This window comes from Coccinella septempunctata, chromosome 9 (genome assembly GCF_907165205.1).
Source record: "Coccinella septempunctata chromosome 9, icCocSept1.1, whole genome shotgun sequence".
NCBI lineage: Eukaryota > Metazoa > Arthropoda > Insecta > Coleoptera > Coccinellidae > Coccinella > Coccinella septempunctata.
The window spans coordinates 8,408,796-8,428,929 of record NC_058197.1 but is presented as its reverse complement, the minus strand read 5'-3'; the positions used below and the strand labels follow the sequence as shown (position 1 = coordinate 8,428,929).

The following is a 20,134-nucleotide window of genomic DNA, read 5'->3' as shown; positions in this document are numbered from 1 at the left end:
AACCATTGCGAAAATAGATATATTTAAAGAGTGATCTGTAGTATTTTCTATGCAAATAACTAGATAAGGAATCCCTTCTACCAGTTTGTTTAAACGTAAGTTATGTTAATCACTTATAGTTATGTTAAACATATATATTTTCGACTTAATTTATTTTTTGAAGAAAATACGTAATTAGTGAAACTTTTACTTATAACGGACAACATAGCGCTGATTTCAAACCCAAAAATGTTTTGACAAGTGTCATAACCTCACATTTTCGTATCATACAGTGTGGAATGTGTCAAATTTCCACGTCCAACCGAGTGCTTTTATAAAAGTGAATGGAGTATATATAGTCACTGTATCGAGCTTCAGCGCTCCGTTTCACGGTACATGTACTAATTTGAAAAAACAATTGTAAATGATTCTATAGCGCACATTTCAAGTTTTCTATTAGTAATCCAGACAAACATCTTTGAAACTAGCCAAAGGAAAATCAGAGAAAGATTCGCATTAGTTGTTTATTGCGAAATTGTTTTTAATGAAGAACTAAAGCTAAAAAGAATCTTATTCTATTTCCTTTCCTCGTATTTACGACCATGTTCAAAGCCACTGCACTTTCTTGTAGTGTAGAACTACCAGAAATATTTGGAAGATATCTCCGAGCATTTCTCTGTCTATTCGTGTGTAATTATTATATATAAACCCCTCATGGTTCTCTACGATAAAATTACCGTTTGCTCTGTGCAGGTTCCGAATTTTGTCGATATTTCCCCTCTTTATCCGTTGGAAGTTTATCTCGAAATTAAAGCTATTTACATGCTCTGCTTTCCGGAATATGTCCTCAGGAAGTCTATAAACGAATTGTGAAAGACCCAACTAAAAAGTACCAAGAAAGAGTCAACAATTTTGTGAAATTGCTGCTTGAAGTTGAATAGATTGACAAGGCTCAAAGTATGAAAATTAAGATTAGCAACTCCGTTCCCCCCAAAATTTATGGACTCAGAAAAACCCATAACGAGTCGTTTAGTCTAATTGTTAGCTGTGTAAACTCCCCGTCCTATAGTTTGGCAGTATTTCTACATGAAATCCTAATGCCTTCAACAACAACATTCAAATATAAGATTGAAATCTCCTTCGACTAAAAACTTAGAAAACGAAAATTTATCACCGAATTACAGGTTGATTTCGTTGGATGTAAAAGTCATTATTTACGAACATACCAATAAATCTAGTACTCGGAATACTGAGAAAGAGATGGATATTCATCTCGGCTCACACCAACATTCCACAGAAAGTGTTCATGGAGATGGTCCAGTTTTGCCTCGAGCTCAGCTATTTCCAATACAAAGGTGTAGTGTATTTGCAGCTTGAAGGTAGTGCCATGGGAAACCCAATGAGTCGGGTAAGGCTGACATTGTTATAGATTTATTACAGCGATACCTGATGGATCCTATGACACCGTTCTCGACTGTTTCAACCAGTCCCATCCCAATATACAATTTACCCTGGAGAGAGAAGTCAATAATAAAATAACATTTTTGGACGTCGAAGTTAACAGGACTGAGAGTGGCCAATTGATGACTAACTGGTATACCAAAACAGCGTACTCAGGTAGAATATTGAATTACTATTCAAACAATCCGATTAGCCATAAAGTAACTGTGTAAAGGACTGCTGCACAGAATGGTAAATTTAAGTCACTACTATCACGACTATAACTTACTTTCAAATCAATAATACCATCCTCAGAAAGAACAACTACCCTAGAAATTTCACGAACCAGTGTATATCTTCTTTTTTCACAGAACATAGACGCATAAACCTTTCGAAAACATCTTCGGAGATTAGGTATTTCATATTTGCTTTCATACAGGGTCTCTCACAAAAAATTAACGGAGTGTTCAATGATACGGTCAAGCTGGCATACAAGAACGTAAAATCTACTAACTTTCTCTTCACAAAATTAAAAGATCTAATACCATCAAGTGATCAATCAAATGTGATACCGAAAAATCATACGTGGGACAGACTAAACAGTACCTGAGATTGAGAATATCACAGCACAAGACTGATTGCAAAAGTCAAAATTATAATGAGTTGAATTAGACAGCTTTGGCATCACATCATTTTGAAATCGGACATAATTTCAAATTTGAGGAAACATCAATTTTAGATGAGGAAGCTAATTGGTTCAAGCGAAATGTGGGCGAGATGATACAGATTCATTTAACGGATAACATAAATTTGAGAACCGATTGTTTGGGCTTAAGCAGCATCTACAATAACATTTTAGACTTATATTCCAGAAATAAGAACCTGAATAGGAGAATATGAGATTTGTATTTGTTTGTTGGTTTTTTAAATGTGTTCAAGGATGAGTACTTTGTTTCAAGCTGTTTGTATTTTATACTGCTCAAATTTATATGTGGTGTGTAATTTAACCACTGAGTACACGGAGGTAGTGATGTCCGGTTTCTGTGTTTTTATTGATTATCTGTGGATTGGATGCCAGGTGTTCATACGTTAGCACCGATTTGTTTGTTTGCATCAGTATTCGCCAGATGACACTCAAAACTTTTCACAAACCTTTAAAACGTTATTTCATCGGATTTTTTTTTGAAAAAATCAAGTTTTTGATTGATGCAAAGCAGCTAAGAGAGAGTACAGTACCTGGATGGGTGACTGCACACACGAGCTCCTGGTTTACGCCTATGCCTTCAAAATTCTTATTAAGAATATTTTCGAAATCTAATAATGTGAATGGTTAAATTTTCATGTACCTAGAAACTAGCTACTTAAAGATTTCTCTTCGAAATAATGGATGATTTAAAATTAATTTGTATTGTTCTTGAAAATACTGATATCGATTACGATATCGACCTGGGCACAATCATTTCTTTTTGAGTTGATTAATTCATTATTTCAAAGGTTCATAATGGGAAATAATCATATCAATACAATCAGTGTATACTTCGGTACCTAGATAAATTGGGTAGATAAAATTTAATGTCGGTTGGTCACGAATAACACGATATTTAGTCGAATTCGATAATAAGAAAATTAAAAAGTAAATTTGAGCGTCGCTTTTTTGTAAAATAAGGAACCAGAGACAGTAAGTGAAAACAACTTAGGCAATAAAAAATTATTAAAAATCCCAGTATTCCTTAATAGAAAACATGTATACAGGGTGATTCATTTGGAAATGCACATACTATAAGGGTGGATAGAGGACACGGTGGATAAAGGACACCAAGGTGCCTCTATACCAGTTTTTCAATTTTTAACTTGAGTCAAATTTAGATGTTTCGTTAATGAGGATTCAGATAATTCAAAAACAAATAAATTGCTCTCCCCAAATAGTACTTTTCGAGATTCATTCCATGAAATTATCAATCTTTCTTATTTTCTCAATTACTGGAGCTCAATTTCATTGAAATACGAGAGGACATGTCCGTTATTGGTATAAATTATTAGTAACAGCAACACCCCGTATGCGTAAGAAAATCATCATAGCATGTGTTCATTGCACAGTGTTGAAAGAAGAATGGAAAATGAGAATCATGTTCATTCCGAAGAAATCATAATTTTATTTTCTACAAAAATAACCTTGGAGCGAATCCATACATACAAAGATTGAAAAAACAGTAAATCAAAAACTAGAATAATTTTCCTTATCCGCTTCTAATTATTTTTTCAGCTAGGGTAAGATCATTTCCCCGCTCTTCTGATTTATTCTCGGTAAGAATAATAATACAACAATGCCGTTTGTACGCGCGTAATTGATTCGTTTAGTAAATAATTAACTCTAGGATTATAATTGAAAAATTGAAAGAATTTTGGGATGTCGAACCAAAAGTATAGGTATTATTTAATACATTTAACAATACGTATACACTGCTTTTTTTACCATTATCATCAAGAACACATCGGAATAGTTGACAGATTATCATATCCTTGTTCTAGTTGAAAAAAAATTGAGATATTCAACCCTAGAAATGTAGATTTGCTCCAACATTGTTTTTGTTTGAAATGAAGCTTTGTTTGCTCCAAAATGAGCAACTTTCCTCCTCCTTAATTTTTTTTTGAATAGACTCAATGCCATGATCAATTTACGCATACAAGGCATTTGAAAATTTTGTACTTATTGATTATAAAATTTGTCCAAAATACGGTCATATATGCCCTCTCGTTTTACAATAAGGTTGGGATCTAGAAATAAAAAGAATGAAAAATATTGTTGATGATTTAAGCTGGAAAAGTACCATTTGGAGGAAAAAGTGTTTCTTTTGATTTCAAGAACCTTCTGTAAAATATTTTTACGAGTCAAACACTCATCCTCTGTATATATAAAATCTTTGAGTATTAACCCCCAATATTCAAACGTAAAATGAAAGGTATAAACGTATCATAACAAAATATATATTATATTAGAGTATAAATAAGTTAACAAATGAAATAAAAAGTAAACCTCTCTAGTACTTAACTAGAGTATGTATTAAATATTAAATGAATAGTAATATATAAATTAATTAATTTATATCAATTATAAGCTGTCATATTTGAAACAAATAGATATGATATAAATGATGATAGTTAACAAATTAAATAAAAAGTAAACCTCTCTAGTACTTCACTTAACTTACTTAACTAGAGTATATATTAAATATTGAATTAATAGTTATATTATAAATCAATTAATTTATATCAATTATGAGCTGGCAGATTTGAAACAAATAGATATGATATAAATGATAATATACAAATGAATACTATAATACTCTTACTTTTGAAAGCTTGATTCATGTATAAACTTTTCAGAAGTAAAAACGAGGTGCAAATAAATACATACCTACTTGGTTGCAAAAAAACTAATCCAGTGTTTCCATCAAAAACCAACAAACTGACAAATAGAGATTGAGCAAGCGAAAAGGTTCTCCAAAAAGTTATTGCTGGTGTTTCTCTGTATGATTGCGAGATGCAAGGTGTAGGAAAAACTACCGCTTAAGCATCTCTCAAGCTTGTTTCCCAAGAAATATTTTCCTTACTCTTATTATGCCATGGAAATAGTTATTTTCCTAACAAGTGTCGAAAGTGATACTTTTCCGCAAGAGACTGCAGTTGACAGAATGACGCGGAGCGGAGCGGAAAAATATATTTTAGAGAAAGTTTGATTCACTCTGAACAAATGAGGTCTCTTGTAATTTCCCACTCAACGTTTTAGAGAAAAAAATAATGAATCAATGGATTCGTAGAGGAACAATAAAAAATTTAGCATGACAATTCGCCTATCTTTTATCTATTTTCCTTATTTTTTACAATCTTAGGGGAACATCACTTAACATTGAGACCGAGAGTGCCTTCTCGGTCGCATAAAATCGCCCCCTTTTTTGTGAACTGTATATTACCACAGGCTCTGGGACCACCCTCCTTTTTGACAAGGAACCACCATACAAAATTTTCCGCAGCTTTTATTCACATCCTGTACCTATATTCGAAATAGTCCCAATTGATATTTAGAATATCAAACGGTAATAAAAAAAACCGTGGTACCCCCGAAAACTTTAAACTTTTTCTCTGCTCGAGCTTATCATTAGTAGAAGAACTTAACCCTTTCACAGTCGAGAATTCCTGGAAGTATGACTTCACTTCCAATAGTTGTTAAATACTTTTACCCAGAACTAGCAGGGATGCTTATCTTCAACAGACTTGAACGAATAGTTCGTATAAAAGGTACCCTGTTATAAATGCCTTTCTTTTCTACAGAATTGTTTAGAATAGGTATAGTCGTAAAAGAAGTGGAAGTAAAGAACAAGCAATATTTACAATATGAGTAGTGATTCACATGTACCGACAGGTAACAAATTTCATTTTACACTCTGTACCTGCGCAGATCTGGATTCCATGCCCGAAACGAATTGCAGCTTGTATAAAGGGTACTGCCAGAAAAAAGAATATTCAAACGAAAACCGGGATTCAGAGAGTTCATACCTTAAGTTTTAGTTGTGAAGAATCTTCGCTTACTCTTTTTTCTTTTGAGATCCATTCCAAAACTATTTTTTTTTAAATTAAATTATTTCCCAAGTTCGTTGAACATCATGAAGTACAATTACAGAAACGTTTCAGCTGTTCAATTCGTCAAGAATGTGAAATATCATTGGACCGTCGAAAATGTGGCAGACTTTTTGGAGAATAGGCTGCCGCATTTGGATTTCAGTGTGGACACTTGGAGTTATCAGAGGAAAACTGCCTTAGAATTATTGGTAGGTGACAAGACCCGTCATAGTTCCAGGGACAAGTTAGTGATGTGCCTTCTTCTGAAGCATGGAGCAAATCCTTTGAAATGTAGGAGCAGGGAAACCATTATGCAGAGGATTTTACGACATAAGGGTAAGTTGTTCATATTTCTGACTCGGATATTACTTATTTTGCTATGGGTAAGCATCATTTCATTTCAACGGCCATTTTGATGTTTTTTGAAAAATTTAATCGTTCAATTCAAAAGTTCAATTCAAAAATCTCGAGCTCATAATTATCAGTTCATAGTAATAGTTGGGGAGCATACAGAAAATTCATTAATCTGACATTAATCAGGGGAGTTTCCCTAATCTGATAGTTTCAAAATAATAAAGCATTTATTTTAATTATTTCCCTTCCTGTAGCTCTAATCGTTTCTGTATTCTTTATTGAAGCTGTAGATAATAAAATTCTTTACAACTTTTGACTGCAGCTGTTTTACAACAGTTTCCGAGTAAGAGGGCGATAAGGGCGAGGAGCTTAGCCAGAAATACGAAAATCCAAGGTCGATGTAGAATCACAGTCTAATGTACACTTATCGCCATATATCTCAAAAACGTTCGAAAGTAGAAAAAATTGCTCCGGACAAAATTTATAGAAAATGTTATGCTCTACAACTTTCATGTTAAATGCGATAACAATTTGAATCCCAGGAGAGGAGATAATTCAAAAAAACTGATTTTTCTGACCTTTATGGCCATTTTTTTTTTGTTTCGGCCTGCTGAAACTGTCAGATTTTATTTGTTCCATTATTCTTGAATCATTAGCTTGAAATTATGGCGCTAAAACGTGCCAATATCCTAAACGAAACCACATGGTCGAATCGATAAGTTTTTTCCATTGCTTTGCGATAATTCAGCTAACAAAAGGTCTAGCGTCGTATCAGGATCTATTTCAGTAATTTATTTAAATTATTTCATTATTTATTTAATTAATTTTTGTTTTCAACTTTGTCATTTTGAAAGTTCTGTATAGGAGATTTTTGGTGAAACGCTTCATTTTGACCAGTTATACCTTCTGTTGAAAAAAGCCTCACCTTTAAATACACCCTTATAATTTATATTATAAACTCTTGCCTATTTTGAAAAATAAGTGAAAAATGATGAAACAAAAAATATTAAAAAAAATTTTATCGGAAAAAAATTCTTGTTATCACTATTTTTTTTCAACTTCTCAATCACAATATCATCTTCAGATGGGTGACAGTAAAAGATGTTGGTGAAAATTATACATTTCTGTTTCTAGTTCAAATATGGATTTTCCTTATGTATCGGCCACATCAATTCAATGTTTTCTCAACATTATTTTGTTACAGATTCTGCCTTGATCATCAACTTTCTTATGTTCGTGAAAGATATAAACAGTTTTCATGGAGGAAGTACTGCCTTACATATCGCCGTTAGTAGAAGATTGAAAGACGTGGTGGAATATATCATCAGTAGGAACGAGTTAAATATTAACATGAGGACGAATGGAAAATGGACAGCTTTACACGAAGCTACAAAAGTAGGAAGGCTAGATATCATTAAAACCCTCCTGGACAATGGGGCGGACGTAGAGGCCAGAGATGAAGCTGGGCAAACTCCACTGCATTGGGCTGTCAGATTCCATTCTTCCATGGATCTAGTCAAGACACTGGTTGAAAGCGGAGCGGATGTTAACTCGAAGGATGAATATGGATGTACACCCCTGCATATCCTCTGTACTAAAGGAGCAGGAGTGAATATGGATATATTTGATCTCCTGCTCCAAAAAATGGATAATCCAAATACAGAGGACTCAAAGGGATCTACACCGATTCATATCCTGATGAGACTCTTACCAGTCAATTCCCTGCCTAGAAATAAGAAGCTCGTAGAATTATTTTTGAAATATGGTGGAAGCTTGAACAAGGAAGACGGTATATTTGGTACCGTGCTCCACGTGGCAGCTTGTTCAAACCATTCTGCGAATTTTTTAATGTTCCTTATGGAAAAGGGAGCCTATGCGTGCATTTTGAATGGGGCAAACTTAACGTTCTTGGACTACATTATACGGAGCGATAGGAAGAAAGTGAAAGAAATCGTGAAAAATATGATTGTCCAGGAGTTCAAGGGAAGATTCGATTTGGATCCCCTACTTTTGAATTGCGTGAGGACAGACCGTGAAATCAATCAATATGTGAGGTCGTGTAAGATTGAACTCTGCTTACTTACTGGCCGTCAACTGGGGAACGAAAAACAAGTATCCTTATTCACGGTCTTGTCCTCGGATGAGAGAACCCTGGCAAATATTTTCAGAAATGCTCTTACCAGGAATGAAATGGTCAAATTTCATAGGCGAAAATTTCCTATGTTCAAGAAAAAAATTCCTATTTATGGGCGGAATTTGATTGATAACTATAAACTTGGTTTGAAAAGAATGCAGTCTGAAAATATTTTTCACGATTTCTTAACACGAATCGGTGGAAACGATCTGAGCATTTACTCAGTGGAAGAAATAGTAAGACTTTGTCCTACTGAGGAAATGATCAAACTGAAACCGATTTGATTCCAACGGTCTGCTCCTATAAAGAGTTTGATCACTGAAAGAGTAGCGAATTTCCAAAATCACAACGCGGACAATTTTGTGCGGAATATTTTATTCAGTATTCATTTGTATATTTTCATTTATCTCATTACCATTTCTTTCAAATCTGACATTTTATAATTCATTTAAATCAATTAATTTATATATTATTTATTTGATATTTATGTTTTAAATACTGGTGAGGTTTAATTTGTGTTGAAACCCTATTTATTTCTTTTGTTAACTTATTTTTATTCTCTGATATAATATATATTTTGTTATGATCCGTTTTCATTTTCTATTTTATATATAAAGCGTAAGTCTTCGACTTGTACCGTTAAGTATTGAATATCAATACTCAAATGCTTGTACACAAATTTTCACAGAAAATTTCTGAAATCAAAAGAAACCCTTTTTTCCTTTACCATCCTTTACATGTTGTTGAAAATCCATATAAAAATGTAATATTCAGAGTTATATCTCAAACAAACAACGCAAATATAAAGCCGTTTGTAAGAGCCAGAAATTCTCTACAGAATTTTGGCAAGAAAAGAACAGAAAGTTTATTTTTAGAAAATACCTGCAACGGCAAATTTGGGATTATAATTTGAAAAATGAACACTCAGTACCAGTACCTATTGACACACACAACTTAATCATGCAAAATATAACGGGAGACGGACATCACCATACAAAATCTTAAAATCAATGGGTTATACATAAATAAGGGTGAACGAACGAAAAATTTTATGTGAACAAATGCATGTCGTTTCAGACAAAATTACCCTCATACAATATAAATCTTTGTGTGTGAAGATTTATGTTTCTTGACGAAACTTGGATTAACCAAAATGGTTTTTCTGTTCGACAACTGATGTAACGTCTTCAACCTTTAGCCAAAGAAGATAACCAACATTAACTCTTTTCAAGCAACTGTATATTATTATATTTGTCATCAAATTAATTTTCAACCATTGCGAAAATAGATATATTTAAAGAGTGATCTGTAGTATTTTCTATGCAAATAACTAGATAAGGAATCCCTTCTACCAGTTTGTTTAAACGTAAGTTATGTTAATCACTTATAGTTATGTTAAACATATATATTTTCGACTTAATTTATTTTTTGAAGAAAATACGTAATTAGTGAAACTTTTACTTATAACGGACAACATAGCGCTGATTTCAAACCCAAAAATGTTTTGACAAGTGTCATAACCTCACATTTTCGTATCATACAGTGTGGAATGTGTCAAATTTCCACGTCCAACCGAGTGCTTTTATAAAAGTGAATGGAGTATATATAGTCACTGTATCGAGCTTCAGCGCTCCGTTTCACGGTACATGTACTAATTTGAAAAAACAATTGTAAATGATTCTATAGCGCACATTTCAAGTTTTCTATTAGTAATCCAGACAAACATCTTTGAAACTAGCCAAAGGAAAATCAGAGAAAGATTCGCATTAGTTGTTTATTGCGAAATTGTTTTTAATGAAGAACTAAAGCTAAAAAGAATCTTATTCTATTTCCTTTCCTCGTATTTACGACCATGTTCAAAGCCACTGCACTTTCTTGTAGTGTAGAACTACCAGAAATATTTGGAAGATATCTCCGAGCATTTCTCTGTCTATTCGTGTGTAATTATTATATATAAACCCCTCATGGTTCTCTACGATAAAATTACCGTTTGCTCTGTGCAGGTTCCGAATTTTGTCGATATTTCCCCTCTTTATCCGTTGGAAGTTTATCTCGAAATTAAAGCTATTTACATGCTCTGCTTTCCGGAATATGTCCTCAGGAAGTCTATAAACGAATTGTGAAAGACCCAACTAAAAAGTACCAAGAAAGAGTCAACAATTTTGTGAAATTGCTGCTTGAAGTTGAATAGATTGACAAGGCTCAAAGTATGAAAATTAAGATTAGCAACTCCGTTCCCCCCAAAATTTATGGACTCAGAAAAACCCATAACGAGTCGTTTAGTCTAATTGTTAGCTGTGTAAACTCCCCGTCCTATAGTTTGGCAGTATTTCTACATGAAATCCTAATGCCTTCAACAACAACATTCAAATATAAGATTGAAATCTCCTTCGACTAAAAACTTAGAAAACGAAAATTTATCACCGAATTACAGGTTGATTTCGTTGGATGTAAAAGTCATTATTTACGAACATACCAATAAATCTAGTACTCGGAATACTGAGAAAGAGATGGATATTCATCTCGGCTCACACCAACATTCCACAGAAAGTGTTCATGGAGATGGTCCAGTTTTGCCTCGAGCTCAGCTATTTCCAATACAAAGGTGTAGTGTATTTGCAGCTTGAAGGTAGTGCCATGGGAAACCCAATGAGTCGGGTAAGGCTGACATTGTTATAGATTTATTACAGCGATACCTGATGGATCCTATGACACCGTTCTCGACTGTTTCAACCAGTCCCATCCCAATATACAATTTACCCTGGAGAGAGAAGTCAATAATAAAATAACATTTTTGGACGTCGAAGTTAACAGGACTGAGAGTGGCCAATTGATGACTAACTGGTATACCAAAACAGCGTACTCAGGTAGAATATTGAATTACTATTCAAACAATCCGATTAGCCATAAAGTAACTGTGTAAAGGACTGCTGCACAGAATGGTAAATTTAAGTCACTACTATCACGACTATAACTTACTTTCAAATCAATAATACCATCCTCAGAAAGAACAACTACCCTAGAAATTTCACGAACCAGTGTATATCTTCTTTTTTCACAGAACATAGACGCATAAACCTTTCGAAAACATCTTCGGAGATTAGGTATTTCATATTTGCTTTCATACAGGGTCTCTCACAAAAAATTAACGGAGTGTTCAATGATACGGTCAAGCTGGCATACAAGAACGTAAAATCTACTAACTTTCTCTTCACAAAATTAAAAGATCTAATACCATCAAGTGATCAATCAAATGTGATACCGAAAAATCATACGTGGGACAGACTAAACAGTACCTGAGATTGAGAATATCACAGCACAAGACTGATTGCAAAAGTCAAAATTATAATGAGTTGAATTAGACAGCTTTGGCATCACATCATTTTGAAATCGGACATAATTTCAAATTTGAGGAAACATCAATTTTAGATGAGGAAGCTAATTGGTTCAAGCGAAATGTGGGCGAGATGATACAGATTCATTTAACGGATAACATAAATTTGAGAACCGATTGTTTGGGCTTAAGCAGCATCTACAATAACATTTTAGACTTATATTCCAGAAATAAGAACCTGAATAGGAGAATATGAGATTTGTATTTGTTTGTTGGTTTTTTAAATGTGTTCAAGGATGAGTACTTTGTTTCAAGCTGTTTGTATTTTATACTGCTCAAATTTATATGTGGTGTGTAATTTAACCACTGAGTACACGGAGGTAGTGATGTCCGGTTTCTGTGTTTTTATTGATTATCTGTGGATTGGATGCCAGGTGTTCATACGTTAGCACCGATTTGTTTGTTTGCATCAGTATTCGCCAGATGACACTCAAAACTTTTCACAAACCTTTAAAACGTTATTTCATCGGATTTTTTTTTGAAAAAATCAAGTTTTTGATTGATGCAAAGCAGCTAAGAGAGAGTACAGTACCTGGATGGGTGACTGCACACACGAGCTCCTGGTTTACGCCTATGCCTTCAAAATTCTTATTAAGAATATTTTCGAAATCTAATAATGTGAATGGTTAAATTTTCATGTACCTAGAAACTAGCTACTTAAAGATTTCTCTTCGAAATAATGGATGATTTAAAATTAATTTGTATTGTTCTTGAAAATACTGATATCGATTACGATATCGACCTGGGCACAATCATTTCTTTTTGAGTTGATTAATTCATTATTTCAAAGGTTCATAATGGGAAATAATCATATCAATACAATCAGTGTATACTTCGGTACCTAGATAAATTGGGTAGATAAAATTTAATGTCGGTTGGTCACGAATAACACGATATTTAGTCGAATTCGATAATAAGAAAATTAAAAAGTAAATTTGAGCGTCGCTTTTTTGTAAAATAAGGAACCAGAGACAGTAAGTGAAAACAACTTAGGCAATAAAAAATTATTAAAAATCCCAGTATTCCTTAATAGAAAACATGTATACAGGGTGATTCATTTGGAAATGCACATACTATAAGGGTGGATAGAGGACACGGTGGATAAAGGACACCAAGGTGCCTCTATACCAGTTTTTCAATTTTTAACTTGAGTCAAATTTAGATGTTTCGTTAATGAGGATTCAGATAATTCAAAAACAAATAAATTGCTCTCCCCAAATAGTACTTTTCGAGATTCATTCCATGAAATTATCAATCTTTCTTATTTTCTCAATTACTGGAGCTCAATTTCATTGAAATACGAGAGGACATGTCCGTTATTGGTATAAATTATTAGTAACAGCAACACCCCGTATGCGTAAGAAAATCATCATAGCATGTGTTCATTGCACAGTGTTGAAAGAAGAATGGAAAATGAGAATCATGTTCATTCCGAAGAAATCATAATTTTATTTTCTACAAAAATAACCTTGGAGCGAATCCATACATACAAAGATTGAAAAAACAGTAAATCAAAAACTAGAATAATTTTCCTTATCCGCTTCTAATTATTTTTTCAGCTAGGGTAAGATCATTTCCCCGCTCTTCTGATTTATTCTCGGTAAGAATAATAATACAACAATGCCGTTTGTACGCGCGTAATTGATTCGTTTAGTAAATAATTAACTCTAGGATTATAATTGAAAAATTGAAAGAATTTTGGGATGTCGAACCAAAAGTATAGGTATTATTTAATACATTTAACAATACGTATACACTGCTTTTTTTACCATTATCATCAAGAACACATCGGAATAGTTGACAGATTATCATATCCTTGTTCTAGTTGAAAAAAAATTGAGATATTCAACCCTAGAAATGTAGATTTGCTCCAACATTGTTTTTGTTTGAAATGAAGCTTTGTTTGCTCCAAAATGAGCAACTTTCCTCCTCCTTAATTTTTTTTTGAATAGACTCAATGCCATGATCAATTTACGCATACAAGGCATTTGAAAATTTTGTACTTATTGATTATAAAATTTGTCCAAAATACGGTCATATATGCCCTCTCGTTTTACAATAAGGTTGGGATCTAGAAATAAAAAGAATGAAAAATATTGTTGATGATTTAAGCTGGAAAAGTACCATTTGGAGGAAAAAGTGTTTCTTTTGATTTCAAGAACCTTCTGTAAAATATTTTTACGAGTCAAACACTCATCCTCTGTATATATAAAATCTTTGAGTATTAACCCCCAATATTCAAACGTAAAATGAAAGGTATAAACGTATCATAACAAAATATATATTATATTAGAGTATAAATAAGTTAACAAATGAAATAAAAAGTAAACCTCTCTAGTACTTAACTAGAGTATGTATTAACACATTGACGGACAGTACCTATTTGGCAGTTGCTTGTGATATGACGCTCATGTATACTGATTTAATATGGTTCAAAATTGGAGTGATATACATCAAAATATTAGTAGTGATTTAGAGGATGTGAATATGGAAAAAAAACAACAGACGGCTTTAGACGTCAGTGTCATAACATGAACATATTTCTTCATTTTTTTATGACATGGGCGTCCAAAGGCGTTCTAATTTTTTCGACAAAACAAGTAGAATTGCTCTTCATTAGATTAAGTAAGAAAGTTATAATGGAAGTTTAACACGGAAACTACGTAATTTTCGAGCGTAACACTCTCACATTTGAACAAATACTGAACACGCTGAATGGCTGTGTAGCGGCTGAATACTCGGTATGGCGAAGCGAATGATTCGATCAAGATCGTCATCTTTCGGGTTCAAAAAATTCAAAATGTGTGAACGATGTGACGCTTTTTCATAATATCACGCTTTTCCAACGTCCAGGAACGTCATGTCGATGTTAGACGAGTTTATAAGAAGACGTCTATAAACGTCTAAAAAGTGTGCCGTCACATCATGCACAGTGACCTGAACGTCTATAGACGTCGTTGTCCGTCAAGGTGTTAAATATTAAATGAATAGTAATATATAAATTAATTAATTTATATCAATTATAAGCTGTCATATTTGAAACAAATAGATATGATATAAATGATGATAGTTAACAAATTAAATAAAAAGTAAACCTCTCTAGTACTTCACTTAACTTACTTAACTAGAGTATATATTAAATATTGAATTAATAGTTATATTATAAATCAATTAATTTATATCAATTATGAGCTGGCAGATTTGAAACAAATAGATATGATATAAATGATAATATACAAATGAATACTATAATACTCTTACTTTTGAAAGCTTGATTCATGTATAAACTTTTCAGAAGTAAAAACGAGGTGCAAATAAATACATACCTACTTGGTTGCAAAAAAACTAATCCAGTGTTTCCATCAAAAACCAACAAACTGACAAATAGAGATTGAGCAAGCGAAAAGGTTCTCCAAAAAGTTATTGCTGGTGTTTCTCTGTATGATTGCGAGATGCAAGGTGTAGGAAAAACTACCGCTTAAGCATCTCTCAAGCTTGTTTCCCAAGAAATATTTTCCTTACTCTTATTATGCCATGGAAATAGTTATTTTCCTAACAAGTGTCGAAAGTGATACTTTTCCGCAAGAGACTGCAGTTGACAGAATGACGCGGAGCGGAGCGGAAAAATATATTTTAGAGAAAGTTTGATTCACTCTGAACAAATGAGGTCTCTTGTAATTTCCCACTCAACGTTTTAGAGAAAAAAATAATGAATCAATGGATTCGTAGAGGAACAATAAAAAATTTAGCATGACAATTCGCCTATCTTTTATCTATTTTCCTTATTTTTTACAATCTTAGGGGAACATCACTTAACATTGAGACCGAGAGTGCCTTCTCGGTCGCATAAAATCGCCCCCTTTTTTGTGAACTGTATATTACCACAGGCTCTGGGACCACCCTCCTTTTTGACAAGGAACCACCATACAAAATTTTCCGCAGCTTTTATTCACATCCTGTACCTATATTCGAAATAGTCCCAATTGATATTTAGAATATCAAACGGTAATAAAAAAAACCGTGGTACCCCCGAAAACTTTAAACTTTTTCTCTGCTCGAGCTTATCATTAGTAGAAGAACTTAACCCTTTCACAGTCGAGAATTCCTGGAAGTATGACTTCACTTCCAATAGTTGTTAAATACTTTTACCCAGAACTAGCAGGGATGCTTATCTTCAACAGACTTGAACGAATAGTTCGTATAAAAGGTACCCTGTTATAAATGCCTTTCTTTTCTACAGAATTGTTTAGAATAGGTATAGTCGTAAAAGAAGTGGAAGTAAAGAACAAGCAATATTTACAATATGAGTAGTGATTCACATGTACCGACAGGTAACAAATTTCATTTTACACTCTGTACCTGCGCAGATCTGGATTCCATGCCCGAAACGAATTGCAGCTTGTATAAAGGGTACTGCCAGAAAAAAGAATATTCAAACGAAAACCGGGATTCAGAGAGTTCATACCTTAAGTTTTAGTTGTGAAGAATCTTCGCTTACTCTTTTTTCTTTTGAGATCCATTCCAAAACTATTTTTTTTTAAATTAAATTATTTCCCAAGTTCGTTGAACATCATGAAGTACAATTACAGAAACGTTTCAGCTGTTCAATTCGTCAAGAATGTGAAATATCATTGGACCGTCGAAAATGTGGCAGACTTTTTGGAGAATAGGCTGCCGCATTTGGATTTCAGTGTGGACACTTGGAGTTATCAGAGGAAAACTGCCTTAGAATTATTGGTAGGTGACAAGACCCGTCATAGTTCCAGGGACAAGTTAGTGATGTGCCTTCTTCTGAAGCATGGAGCAAATCCTTTGAAATGTAGGAGCAGGGAAACCATTATGCAGAGGATTTTACGACATAAGGGTAAGTTGTTCATATTTCTGACTCGGATATTACTTATTTTGCTATGGGTAAGCATCATTTCATTTCAACGGCCATTTTGATGTTTTTTGAAAAATTTAATCGTTCAATTCAAAAGTTCAATTCAAAAATCTCGAGCTCATAATTATCAGTTCATAGTAATAGTTGGGGAGCATACAGAAAATTCATTAATCTGACATTAATCAGGGGAGTTTCCCTAATCTGATAGTTTCAAAATAATAAAGCATTTATTTTAATTATTTCCCTTCCTGTAGCTCTAATCGTTTCTGTATTCTTTATTGAAGCTGTAGATAATAAAATTCTTTACAACTTTTGACTGCAGCTGTTTTACAACAGTTTCCGAGTAAGAGGGCGATAAGGGCGAGGAGCTTAGCCAGAAATACGAAAATCCAAGGTCGATGTAGAATCACAGTCTAATGTACACTTATCGCCATATATCTCAAAAACGTTCGAAAGTAGAAAAAATTGCTCCGGACAAAATTTATAGAAAATGTTATGCTCTACAACTTTCATGTTAAATGCGATAACAATTTGAATCCCAGGAGAGGAGATAATTCAAAAAAACTGATTTTTCTGACCTTTATGGCCATTTTTTTTTTGTTTCGGCCTGCTGAAACTGTCAGATTTTATTTGTTCCATTATTCTTGAATCATTAGCTTGAAATTATGGCGCTAAAACGTGCCAATATCCTAAACGAAACCACATGGTCGAATCGATAAGTTTTTTCCATTGCTTTGCGATAATTCAGCTAACAAAAGGTCTAGCGTCGTATCAGGATCTATTTCAGTAATTTATTTAAATTATTTCATTATTTATTTAATTAATTTTTGTTTTCAACTTTGTCATTTTGAAAGTTCTGTATAGGAGATTTTTGGTGAAACGCTTCATTTTGACCAGTTATACCTTCTGTTGAAAAAAGCCTCACCTTTAAATACACCCTTATAATTTATATTATAAACTCTTGCCTATTTTGAAAAATAAGTGAAAAATGATGAAACAAAAAATATTAAAAAAAATTTTATCGGAAAAAAATTCTTGTTATCACTATTTTTTTTCAACTTCTCAATCACAATATCATCTTCAGATGGGTGACAGTAAAAGATGTTGGTGAAAATTATACATTTCTGTTTCTAGTTCAAATATGGATTTTCCTTATGTATCGGCCACATCAATTCAATGTTTTCTCAACATTATTTTGTTACAGATTCTGCCTTGATCATCAACTTTCTTATGTTCGTGAAAGATATAAACAGTTTTCATGGAGGAAGTACTGCCTTACATATCGCCGTTAGTAGAAGATTGAAAGACGTGGTGGAATATATCATCAGTAGGAACGAGTTAAATATTAACATGAGGACGAATGGAAAATGGACAGCTTTACACGAAGCTACAAAAGTAGGAAGGCTAGATATCATTAAAACCCTCCTGGACAATGGGGCGGACGTAGAGGCCAGAGATGAAGCTGGGCAAACTCCACTGCATTGGGCTGTCAGATTCCATTCTTCCATGGATCTAGTCAAGACACTGGTTGAAAGCGGAGCGGATGTTAACTCGAAGGATGAATATGGATGTACACCCCTGCATATCCTCTGTACTAAAGGAGCAGGAGTGAATATGGATATATTTGATCTCCTGCTCCAAAAAATGGATAATCCAAATACAGAGGACTCAAAGGGATCTACACCGATTCATATCCTGATGAGACTCTTACCAGTCAATTCCCTGCCTAGAAATAAGAAGCTCGTAGAATTATTTTTGAAATATGGTGGAAGCTTGAACAAGGAAGACGGTATATTTGGTACCGTGCTCCACGTGGCAGCTTGTTCAAACCATTCTGCGAATTTTTTAATGTTCCTTATGGAAAAGGGAGCCTATGCGTGCATTTTGAATGGGGCAAACTTAACGTTCTTGGACTACATTATACGGAGCGATAGGAAGAAAGTGAAAGAAATCGTGAAAAATATGATTGTCCAGGAGTTCAAGGGAAGATTCGATTTGGATCCCCTACTTTTGAATTGCGTGAGGACAGACCGTGAAATCAATCAATATGTGAGGTCGTGTAAGATTGAACTCTGCTTACTTACTGGCCGTCAACTGGGGAACGAAAAACAAGTATCCTTATTCACGGTCTTGTCCTCGGATGAGAGAACCCTGGCAAATATTTTCAGAAATGCTCTTACCAGGAATGAAATGGTCAAATTTCATAGGCGAAAATTTCCTATGTTCAAGAAAAAAATTCCTATTTATGGGCGGAATTTGATTGATAACTATAAACTTGGTTTGAAAAGAATGCAGTCTGAAAATATTTTTCACGATTTCTTAACACGAATCGGTGGAAACGATCTGAGCATTTACTCAGTGGAAGAAATAGTAAGACTTTGTCCTACTGAGGAAATGATCAAACTGAAACCGATTTGATTCCAACGGTCTGCTCCTATAAAGAGTTTGATCACTGAAAGAGTAGCGAATTTCCAAAATCACAACGCGGACAATTTTGTGCGGAATATTTTATTCAGTATTCATTTGTATATTTTCATTTATCTCATTACCATTTCTTTCAAATCTGACATTTTATAATTCATTTAAATCAATTAATTTATATATTATTTATTTGATATTTATGTTTTAAATACTGGTGAGGTTTAATTTGTGTTGAAACCCTATTTATTTCTTTTGTTAACTTATTTTTATTCTCTGATATAATATATATTTTGTTATGATCCGTTTTCATTTTCTATTTTATATATAAAGCGTAAGTCTTCGACTTGTACCGTTAAGTATTGAATATCAATACTCAAATGCTTGTACACAAATTTTCACAGAAAATTTCTGAAATCAAAAGAAACCCTTTTTTCCTTTACCATCCTTTACATGTTGTTGAAAATCCATATAAAAATGTAATATTCAGAGTTATATCTCAAACAAACAACGCAAATATAAAGCCGTTTGTAAGAGCCAGAAATTCTCTACAGAATTTTGGCAAGAAAAGAACAGAAAGTTTATTTTTAGAAAATACCTGCAACGGCAAATTTGGGATTATAATTTGAAAAATGAACACTCAGTACCAGTACCTATTGACACACACAACTTAATCATGCAAAATATAACGGGAGACGGACATCACTATACAAAATCTTAAAATCAATGGGTTATACATAAATAAGGGTGAACGAACGAAAAATTTTATGTGAACAAATGCATGTCGTTTCAGACAAAATTACCCTCATACAATATAAATCTTTGTGTGTGAAGATTTATGTTTCTTGACGAAACTTGGATTAACCAAAATGGTTTTTCTGTTCGACAACTGATGTAACGTCTTCAACCTTTAGCC

At 33.5% G+C, this 20,134-nt stretch overlaps 2 protein-coding genes across 2 annotated transcripts; both read left to right on the top strand.

Annotated features, from left to right (window-relative positions):
- The first annotated feature begins 1,574 nt into the window (after nucleotides 1-1,574).
- LOC123320411 (serine/threonine-protein phosphatase 6 regulatory ankyrin repeat subunit C-like) lies at nucleotides 1,575-9,149 on the top strand. The gene is made up of 3 exons (XM_044907730.1): nucleotides 1,575-1,596; nucleotides 6,098-6,372; nucleotides 7,595-9,149. The coding sequence occupies exons 2-3, from the start codon at nucleotides 6,288-6,290 to the stop codon at nucleotides 8,806-8,808; spliced, it is 1,299 nt and encodes a 432-aa protein (XP_044763665.1). The 5' UTR covers nucleotides 1,575-1,596; nucleotides 6,098-6,287; the 3' UTR covers nucleotides 8,809-9,149.
- A 2,220-nt stretch (nucleotides 9,150-11,369) lies between these two features.
- Nucleotides 11,370-19,559, top strand: LOC123320378 (serine/threonine-protein phosphatase 6 regulatory ankyrin repeat subunit C-like). The gene is made up of 3 exons (XM_044907682.1): nucleotides 11,370-11,391; nucleotides 16,508-16,782; nucleotides 18,005-19,559. Exons 2-3 carry the CDS (start codon nucleotides 16,698-16,700, stop codon nucleotides 19,216-19,218), a joined length of 1,299 nt encoding a protein of 432 aa, XP_044763617.1. The 5' UTR covers nucleotides 11,370-11,391; nucleotides 16,508-16,697; the 3' UTR covers nucleotides 19,219-19,559.
- The last annotated feature ends 575 nt before the right edge of the window (nucleotides 19,560-20,134 follow it).